This window comes from Crocuta crocuta, unplaced genomic scaffold (assembly GCF_008692635.1).
Source record: "Crocuta crocuta isolate KB4526 unplaced genomic scaffold, BGI_CrCroc_1.0 scaffold95, whole genome shotgun sequence".
NCBI classification, from domain to species: domain Eukaryota; kingdom Metazoa; phylum Chordata; class Mammalia; order Carnivora; family Hyaenidae; genus Crocuta; species Crocuta crocuta.
In genome coordinates, this window is record NW_027530971.1 from 14519793 (window position 1) to 14530186 (window position 10394).

At 56.6% G+C, this 10394-nt stretch overlaps 1 protein-coding gene across 1 annotated transcript in view; it reads left to right on the top strand.

Moving 5' to 3' along the window:
- The window catches only part of DAB2IP (DAB2 interacting protein), a 45243-nt gene extending 34855 nt beyond the window's left edge, over window positions 1–10388 (top strand). The window contains 4 exon segments of the mRNA XM_077769778.1: window positions 337–489; window positions 2509–2702; window positions 7543–7630; window positions 8476–10388. Coding sequence (XP_077625904.1) covers window positions 337–489; window positions 2509–2702; window positions 7543–7630; window positions 8476–8643 — 603 coding nt within the window. The 3' untranslated portion in view covers window positions 8644–10388.
- The last annotated feature ends 6 nt before the right edge of the window (window positions 10389–10394 follow it).

Consider the following 10394-nt stretch of genomic DNA (forward strand, 5'->3'; position numbering starts at 1 on the left):
TATCAGCTGGCTGCCAGGGCTCAGCTGCTGGGCCGAGTGGTTGTTCATGTCACCCTGGGGCCACACGCAGTATGTGGGACAGATGTGTTCTGGGTTAAATGCCTGCCTGCCTACCTGGCCGAGCTCACTTGCTCTCACCTGGGCGGCAGGGAGGGGCGCTCAGGCCACCTGGGCTCTTGACTCCCCTCAGGCTGCCATCCAGGAATGGGAGTTCCTGCGGTGGGGGTGGCATCAGAAGGGGCCTGGACAGCTGGACGCCCTCTGCCCCTGCCATGCCTCTGAGCCACTTGTCCCCGTGACTCACCTCGTGACANTCACAGCTGTGTTTCATTGTAGGGCCCTTCACCCGTGAGCCCCAATGCCCTGGACCGCACGGCCGCTTGGCTCTTGACCATGAACGCGCAGTTGTTAGAAGACGAGGGCCTGGGCCCAGACCCCCCCCACAGGGATAGGCTAAGGAGTAAGGAGGAGCTCAGCCAAGCAGAAAAGGTAAAGCTGGACCCTGGCAGCTTGGGGCAGGGCGGGGCTGCCTGCCCGACGACATTCTCTCCCCTTGAACCCCAAATGAGGGGAGCCGCTCCTTCCTGTGTGCAGCCGGTCCTCCCTCCACCCCCGGTCCCCCGTGAGAACGGCAGCCAGAGGAATCTGGCAGTAGAAGCGGCAAGGATTTAGCTCAGAGCTGAGGATTCCTGGACAGGCTGCACGAGACACACTGGAAGTTGTTCTGAATCCAGACTCCCAGGACCTGGTCCTCAGACCTCCAGGAGGCCCCTTTCCCGCGTGATCGGGCCGCTGGGTTTCTGAGCAACCAGGACTTGAGGGCTGTGGGATGCCAAAGAGGCACATGGAGACCGTCATGGGGTACTTCGTGCATTAGGCAGCAGAGAGGTGGGGTTCCCGAGGCAGCGGGAGGGCTGCTCCCAGCCAGGGCCCCCACTCAGTTTGCGCCCAGCCAGGGCCTGAGAGAGAGAGCCAGCGTGCAGGGGTGGGGCCAGGCTGCTACTGAGGCTTTCCTTCCCCCCAAGGAGAAACAGTCGTTCTCAGATACCCAGAGTCCAGCCCACCGCACACATCTCGCCCTTGGCGGGGGCGGTGAGAGGGACTTCTGTCCTCCCAAAGCCTCCCTGTTGTTACCGCACCTGCCTCGGGTCCCTGCAGACCCAGGTGAACGCAAACCCCTTGCAAGGCCACCCCAGAACGGCAGCCACACCCTCCGCCTCCCCAGGTGCCCTCGCCTCTGAGCCCCAGGAAAGCTGTAGTCTCTCTCAGACAATTCCACGGAGGTCAGGGTGGCAAGTCTCCCTCCTCATGGCCTCAGGCGAGGTTCATGTTCATGCTGCATTCCGCCACCTTCCACCATCCCCTTAGTCCACTGCATCCACCTGCTTTCACCATAATTATGTGAAGGGGACAAGGGGACGTGGGGCACAGTGCTCCAAGAGCCAGCGTTTGGCCCTCCTTGCTGGCCGCCCTTCACCCGGGCTCCCTGCGTGACCCGGGCTGGGCTCTGCACGTCTCTGAGGCTCCAGGTCCCACTTGTGAATTGCAGGGACCGCCTGGACCATTGCAGGGATCAGGCTGCGGTTGGACTGTCCCCTTTCCTTGCTCCTCCGTGGCTGAATGAGCCCGTTTCTCTCACCCTTCCACTACTAACCCTTACAGTCAAATCCAGGAGGCCTTGCTCCCTTGAGCTCCCTGGAGACCTGGTGCTGCCTCTGGCAGGGAGGGCCCTCCCCACCCCTCTCTGGCCAGCTCAGCAAGACTTGGGATGGGGCTGGGGTCGTTTCCCCGGGAGCCGGGCTCTCATGGAGCCAGCTTTGCTATAGGAGCCTTGCTTTGGGTGGATGCTGGTCTCTCACCAGTCTCTAGGTTTGCCGCCTCCTAACCTTTGGGTGGTCCTTTGCTGAGGTGAATGAGGCCCCCGTTGTCTGGGTCTCCAGGAGAGGCTCTTCCTGCCTCCGCCAACCCCCATACTGTCACGGCACCCTGGCCCCAGCCCCTTGATTCCAGAGTGGGTCAGCCCCACCTGCCTGGAACCTCTCACTTCCCCACGCCACTGCCCTCGCCTCAGTGTCAGATAGAGGCTGGCAGGCTCGGACCTTACCCCACTGGTCAGTCACTCTCCACGTGACTGGGCCCCCTGCCTTCTGGGCCTCAGTTTCCCCTCCTGTAGAGCCCCTGTCTCTCAGGGTGCTGCCAGATCTTAATATATCCAAGAGTGATTTTAACATTTGTTTATTATATTAAAAACGAAAGCCAAAAACCTCAGGGCCCTGGTTAAACCGTTACCTCTGAGATCTGCGTGTGAGTCTTCACGCCCTCACCGCTCCAAGGCCTGGCTGCAGGGGTGGGAAGTGGAAGCGGAGAGAGCCCCGGGCGGGGACAGGCTTGGAGTGTCNCACCGCTCTGGCTGGGCTCCCTCCCGCCGGTGCTCCCGCCTGGGCTCACGAGGCTGTGCTCTCCGTCCTGGGTGCTGTGCCCCTGGCGCGCCGCCCCCACCCCCGGCAGGACCTGGCGGTGCTGCAGGACAAGCTGCGGATCTCCACCAAGAAGCTGGAGGAGTACGAGACCCTGTTCAAGTGCCAGGAGGAGACGACGCAGAAGCTGGTGCTGGAGTACCAGGCGCGGCTGGAGGAGGGCGAGGAGCGGCTGCGGCGGCAGCAGGAGGACAAGGACATCCAGATGAAGGGCATCATCAGCAGGTGGGCGCCGCCGGCTCCTGCTCTGGGCCCGTTCTGGTCCCCCGCACACGGAGCGGCAGACCGTCCCCCCGAAGAGGGGAAGGGCCGATCAGCTGCAGGACGGCCAGGGGTGGAAGGGGGAGAGTGTCCCAGGCAGTGGGGATGGCGTGGCACACGCGTGGCGTCAGGGGCAGCCTGGAGTGCGGGGAGCCGTACCCAGCACGGGGCGCGTTGACGGCAGAACGCAGAGTTGGGCGTGAGTAGTGAGGTGGACGAGGCCAGCTGACGCAGGGCCTGTGGCCCTGTGAGGACTCCTGTTTCCTTGGTCAGGGGACTTAGGATGGGAGGCTCCAGGGAACACGGTGAGGACCCACTTCTGGGCGGAAAATGTCAGTTACATTCGGTGGGGGAAGGTGTGGGGGGAGGAGGGGAGGAGGAAGGCAAGTACCCCCAGGTTTCTACCAAAAGCCTCTGGGTATGTTGGTGCAGTCGCTGAGATGAGGGCCTGGGGAGAGGGAGCAGTTGGGGTGTCCCAGCCCTTCCGGGTTAGGTTGCCTGTGGGTTGTCCGGGAATGTTTTCCAGGGAACCATTGGCTTTGATGCTGACCCTCATCTTTATTGGTGGCTTAGATGACATCGTGTGTTGATTTTCTCTCTCATTCTCTGTCTCTGTACACCCTCGTGCATGTCTGTAGGCAGGGAGTACAGTGAAGGTGTAGCATCCTGGCCATCCCACAGCATTTCGATCGTGAAGTTCACTTCTTTATGACAGTAATAGAAGGTAGAAGAGGAAACGGTGTGGATTTTATAGCCTGTTTGTTTCCATGGCATTAGAGTCTGTCATCTGGACAGATTTAGCAGGTGTGCCGTGCCCAGAAGTTTCCCCACCTGGCCTCATGTTTTGTCCACTCCAGAAACCCTTTCCAGATTCTTCCTGTTTAGACTACCTGTTTCTCTGCTTCTAATTACTGTTTGTTTCACTTACCTGTGGGCTTGTTCATTGTAAGATGGTTAGCATGAGCAGAGACCCTGCAGCCAGAGTGACTGGAAATCCACTGTTCCCTTGACCGCCAGCTCTGTTCTTGGTTCACGTTGCATGTGTGGTTCCAAGAATGGAAAAATGCTTCTCAAACGAACCACCCCTTCCTCGTTGTATCTGTTCTCTAAGGAGTGTGTGGTCTCTGAAACCAGTGGCTTACTTAGCATGTTTTTTAAAAAAATTTTTCAGTGTTTATTTATTTTTGACAGAGAGAGAGAGAGAGTGAGTGAGCTCTCACCAGCGGGGGAGGGATAGAGAGAGGGAGACACAGAATCCAAAGCTGGCTCCAGGGTCTGAGCTGTCAGCACAGAACCTGATGCAGGGCTCGAACTCACAAATGGTGAGATCATGACCTGAGCCGAAGTCAGACGCTTAATTGACTGAGCCACCCAGGCGCCCTTTACTTAGCATATTTATAATCAACTGAGCCACCCAGGCGCCCTTTACTTAGCATATTTATTTCTACTAACCATCCCAGAAATGTCAAATTAGATCCATTTGGTTACTAGCATTGTTTAACTCTATGTTCTTACTAGTTTTTCTGTCTACTTGTTTACCATTCAGTCACTTATTAAGGAAAGGATATTGAATTTTCTAATCATAATTGTGGATTTGTATATTTCTTTTTTCAACTGTTTTTGCTTTGCGTACACTGAAATTCTGCAACCACATCTAGGATTGTTACATGCTGGTGGTGAACTGATCTCTTTATTATTATTATAACGTCACCTTCTTTATCCCTCAAGTTCTTTGTTCTGAAATCTACTTTGTTTGATGTTAATTACAGGTGTCTCAACTTTATTTTGATTAATATTAGCAAGGTATATCCTATTTTATCCTTCTACTTTTAACCTATTGCTGTCTTTCTGTATAAATGAGTTTCTTTTATAGACACCTTATTGGTTCTTGCATTTTATCTAATCTGATAGTTTCTGCCTTTTAATTGGAGTGTTTAGACCATTTACATTTAATGTAATTATCAACATAATTATGTATAAATCTCTTATCTTGCTACTGTTTTCTATTTGTACCATATGTTTTGTTTCCTTTTTCCTGCACCCTTTTGGATTGAGCATTTTTTATTATTGCATTTTATCGCTTATTGTCTTACTAGCTATGTCTCTGTTGTCGCTTTAGGGCAAGAGTTGGAACCTTCCATTAAGGGGTCAGATAATAAATATTTTAGGCTTTGCAGGCCATATGGCCTCTGTAAGTATTCAACTGTGCTGTTTTACCAGAACTACGTGTGTGGTGTGGCTGTTTACAAAAACAGGCAGTGGACCCAGGTGGGCCCTCATGCTCAAGCTATGATAGTAGCAATTCTGTCATTATTTTTGTTCCTTTGTACTTAAGCTTTTTCTCTGGCTGTTTTTAAGATATTTTTTCTTTATCACTGATCACCAATAATTTGATTATGATGGTCCCTGGCATGGTTTTCTTCATGTTTCTTGAGTTTGAGCTTTTGGATCTGTGCATATACCATCCTGTTTTCCCAGTATCTCTCCTGGGAATCCCACACACATACGTTAGGCTGCTTTATATCATCCCACACTGCACTGATGCCCTGATGTTCCCTGTTTTCACTTGTCTTTCCTATTGTGTCTTAGATCATTTCTGTTACTGTGTCTGCAAGGCTACTAATCGTTTCTTCTTCAGTGTCTAATCTGCTATTAATCCTATCCAGTATTTTTTCATATCATTTCAGATACTGTGCTTTTCACCTTCAGACTTTCAGCTTGGTCTGAATTCTATTTCTCTTCTCATCATGCTCATGCTTTCCTCTATTTTCTCAGCCATGTGGAATGTGTTTACAGTAGTGTCAGTGGCTACTAATTCTGTCATCCATGACATTTCTGAGTCTGTTTCTCTCGATTAATCTTCTTCCTGGTTATCTGTTATGTTTTCCTACTTCTCTGTATGTTTGGTGATTTTTGGCTGGATGCCAGACATTGTGACTTTTACATAGGTGTGGAATATTTTGTGTTCTTTTAAATGTTTTCGGGCTTTGTTCTGGGACACAATGAGGTTATTTGGAATCAGTTTTATTCTTTTGAGGCTTACGTTTAAGCTTGGTTGGGTTGGGTCTGGACAGCCTTTAATCTAGCCTAATCTGGCTCCATATTGAGGCAGTTTCCTTCTGGGAATTCTGCTTTATGCCCCCATGTTAGCACATACTTCTACCCTGCCAGGTAGGAGTATGAACTCTCCCTGCGGCTGTATTATTCTCCTGTTTCAACGGTTCCCACCCTGGCCTGGCTGTATTCTCGCAGGCACGCAGAGCAGTCCTCTGCCAAAGACTCCAGGGGAGCCCTCTGGGGACGTGTGGAGCTCTCCCTGTATCTTCCCCTTCTTGGGCATGGCCTCCCTGGGTCTCCTCGACTCCATGAGTTCACGTCCCTTCTTTTTTGTTTGGCCTGGACACTCCAGGCAGTGAGTGGGGCTCAGCTCATGTGTTCCCTTCCCTTAGGAGACACTGTCAGTTCTGTGTCTGGAAACCACTTTTTCATAGATTTCATTCAGTTTTCTAGTTTATTGTTATTGTTTGGTGGCAGAAGGGTAAATCCAGTCCCTGTTATTCCACCAGCTGGAGGCACAAGTCTCTCCCCTAGAGTAATTTCCCTTCTGACTGACACCATCTGATGCCCGTCTTCTCCCTATTCCTCCCTTCCCCCATCTTACAGGCTTTTCTCAATGTCCGATCTTCCTGTGACAAGGCACCCCCCTTGTTCTGGCCCCTCACCCCTTCCTCCTGGTCAGTGCTCCCCAACTACGGACCCCACTGACTTCTCACAGCAGCCCTGCAGGTACCTGCACACAGGTTGACCTCTGTGTGCACCTTCTGTAACAGGGGCTCAGTGCCCACCCAGGGGTTAGAGGACTGTTCTGCTGGCCTGGAGAAGTTGGGCAGGTAGAGATGGAGATGAAGCCTTGGGAGTAGGTGAGCTTGTCTGAAAAGAGTGGAGAGCAAGATAGGAGCCTGGGGCAGACCCCTGTGGACACCCAGTGTGCTGGGAGCAGGCAGCCTTGGGGCTGGGAGGCAGACCCAGAGAGCGTGGGGTCCGGAAGCTAAAGAAAGAGCATCGGAAGGTGGGCGTGATCCGTAGTGACTGACAGGTGTGTGAGGGACCGGCAAGGTGGGGCCAGAACGGGTTTCAGGGAGGGGGCGGCTAGCAGCACACACACATGCCTTAGTTCTGAGCCTCTGCAGACCCTCTTCCTCCAGTCTTAACCTGCTCTCACCCTCATTCAGACTCGCTTGTCCCTCAGGCGTCCAGTATGTGCACCCACCCTCCAGCACAGTCACCGACTTCCTGTTCTCCGTTCCCATGGCCTCTAGGCTGCTGCGTGCTTGTCTGTCCCTGCTGCTTTGTGAACTTTTTGAGTGATGGAGATCTGTACTTTTTCATCTCGCTACTTTGAGTGCCTGGCACATCTTGGTGTAGCCTTGGTGAATACCGAGTGGGTGGAGAAAGCCCCAGGGCTCTTCGGGGCTTTCATCTTCCCACCTGTGCCATGGGTCTTACGACATCACCCCACCTGCCTTGCTCTGGGAGGCGGCAAGGATCTGACCCCCACCCCCACCCACCTTGGCTCCTGGAAGAACATCAGGGTTTCTGGGGGATTGGGAACAGAGTCTGGAGTAGGGAAAGTGTAAGGAAGGAGTAGACCCAGCTCACGTCAGTTCTTGGAGGCCAGCCAGAGGGGCTCTCCTACGATGTCCCCGCTGTGCAGGTGTGATGGCTTCTGCCCACAGGGCCCCACACCCACCTCTTCACCCGCTCCCTCAAGTGCCAGCTTGACTGTCCTTACGTGTGGTCACAGGTTAATGTCTGTGGAGGAGGAGCTGAAGAAGGACCACGCCGAGATGCAAGCAGCTGTGGACTCCAAACAGAAGATCATTGATGCCCAGGTGGGTTCCGGCCCTCTGGTCAGCCATAGGTGTTAAAGGAGCTGGGTTGGGCTGGGGGTTACTTTGAGATCTCTACAGCCTCATTCATTTGCCCACTATGAAAGCTGAGGAGGAATAGGAGACCTGAGAAGTCAGACTTGAGGCCTCAGTGGACCACAAGCTCACTAGGACAGGCTGTGAAAGTGGTGGGGCAACTCCTTCCCTACCGGGACAACTTGGTGGGTACTGCCTTTCACCAAGGGTACTGAGCAAGAAGTGGAAGCACTCGGGAGCTGCGTGGGGATGTCTTCAGGTGACAGTAGGCTGGGCAGATGGAGGGGGGACTCTTGTTCGGAGCTGTGGCTCCCCTGCTGCACTGAGAGAGGCGGCACGGAAGAGACCGCGGCCACCATTCTCCTTCGCTGTGCTGTTTTCCTCTCGCTCACCTGGGAACAGGGCCAGACCTCGCTCAGACTGTAAACAGCACGGGCCAACCAGGAGCCGTGACCTCCGCGTCACACTCACACAAGCCAAGGCACACACCCTTAGGGCTCGAGGGGCTGACGGGTGACCACCAGGGCTAATGTTTGGGTGAGCAGCAGTGGTGTGAGAGACGTCCGAAGGCGGCTCCAGGAGGTCTCTGCTGGTGAGGTCGAGGCCGCCTCCCGGCCTCCTCCTCGGCGCACCCGCAGCCCCACGCCCGACCTTTCCCGCCCCTCGCGCAGTGTTCCCCTGGTCCTCCCCTTGTCCCCCCAGCACCTCTGGGGGGCGCACGTAGCCCTGGGGAGAACCCTGCCCCGGCACGGCCCCCGCTTTGGCCCGAGGGCCCCTCCCGCGGCCCCAACGCATGCCCTGTTTGCCCCCAGGAGAAGCGTATCGCCTCACTGGACGCCGCCAACGCCCGCCTCATGAGCGCCCTGACGCAGCTGAAAGAGAGGTACAGCATGCAAGCCCGTAACGGCGTCTCCCCCACCAACCCCACCAAATTGCAGATTACCGAGAACGGCGAGTTCCGAAACAGCAGCCATTGCTAACCTGCCCAAGGAGGGAGGACTGTGGTGGCCCAGAGCAGGCCGCGGCCTGGGGCCTGGGGAGGAGCGCCCCACAGTCGCAGCCCCGCACACAGGGGCGGGGGGGGGGGCCCAGGCCTCCTCCCCTTCCCTCCGCCTGCGGTCCAGGAGGTGCCGCAGACAGAGCCTGGACAGACGGACGCAGCGTGGGCCCGCTCCCCTCTCTTGTGGCCCGAGAAGCGAGTTCGGTGCAGGCCACAGGGACTGCACGCTGGGGGGGGAGCGGCCTGGGGGGAGCAGGGGACCTACCAAAGGACGTCTCCGTCGGTTACTGAATTTGGTGTGTGTCACCTTTCTTTCTTGACCTGGCCAAGTGCATGTTGTACCCCTTCCCCCCTCTTCAGGGAGGGGGCGCCCGCTAGGTAGGGGATTGGAGAGCTGGGGGCCCTGGCCCCTGCCCTGGGGGACCTGTCCCTCAGTTCCCAGGGGCGGACAGGCTGGTCGGCAGGCAGGGAGAGGGTGGGGAGGATGGAGCTGCCGGAGTTGCTGTCCCGTAGGGCTCCCCCCTGAGCACCTGCTACTGCATGCGGCCCATCCGGGCACCCGCCTGGCCGTGAGGGACCGAGGATTCACCCCTGCACCTGTCCCCAGACTCCCTGCCTCTTCACCTCCCCCTTCCCCCTTGCCAACTGTCCTTACTTATTTTGCCAGACCCCCTGTGATGATCCTGGCTCGCTCTTTTGGGCCCTGGTATCTGCAGGGAGGACCCGGAGCCTCCCTCAGTCACCCAGGCTGACATTCTGGGGCTCCCCAAAGCCAAAGACCTGGGCCGAGTCGGCCCAAGGGCACTGTGCCTGCCGCCTGCCCTGCCCCCGGGCCGGGGTGCCATGCCCCATGGGTAGCGGCCAGCCGGTGCTCGCCCTGAGAGGAAGGCTGATCTTTCCCAAGTGATGGTTGAAAGAAGTTCTAAGGCCAGCAGGCCCTGAGAAGATGGATAACTGTGATTTTTTTTCCTTTCACAGTATGCATTAGAAACAAAAGCCCGCTTGCTCGCTTGCTGGAACACAGGGGCCTTTTAAATTGAGCGTGCGCACTGCATGGGAAATAGCGGCCCTGGAGGATGTTAGACTTGCTCCCTCTCCAAGACAGCAGCGGCCTGCGCCAGGCCCCGTGTGTGCGGCCGGCCTCCTCCTCACCCTCCCCGGGCGCCCCGGCCAAAGACCCGGGCGCTGCACACAGGAGAGGGGCACACCCCACAGCCGGGGCCGGTTTTCCTCAGCTCTAGGCTGTCCTGGGGCTTCTCAGCCCTCCCTGCCCCCCACCCCTTGCGGGACTCAGGCGGGCAGGAGCTCGGGCCAATCTCAGTCCCTCCCACCCCCAGCCCCAGGGCATCTCCGGCAAGAGCTGGGTATCTGCCCTGGCAGAGCCCGGGCTGGGGAGCCCCGGGCCACCCCCTCTGCCGTGGCCTCAGGAAGCTGAGACCCTGGGGAAGAGCCCCGAGCCCTTCCTGCCACAGCCAGGGGTCACCATAGGGCCCACCAGGTCGAGGGCGGGAAGGGTGGCCTGGACCGCACTGCGCCCCATCCTGGTCTCTGGGCAGGGGCTCTTAGGTGAAACCTGCAGCCAGTTAGGCCAGAGACGTGCCCGTGAGGAGAGGGCGGGCCCCTAAGGGTCGCAGACCTCAGGAAGGAAGGCCGTGGGGGCTGTGGCCCTGCCCCCACTTGAGGCCACACAGGCAGGGCCTGGCCCCGGTGATGTCCTCTGGTTCGGTCTCA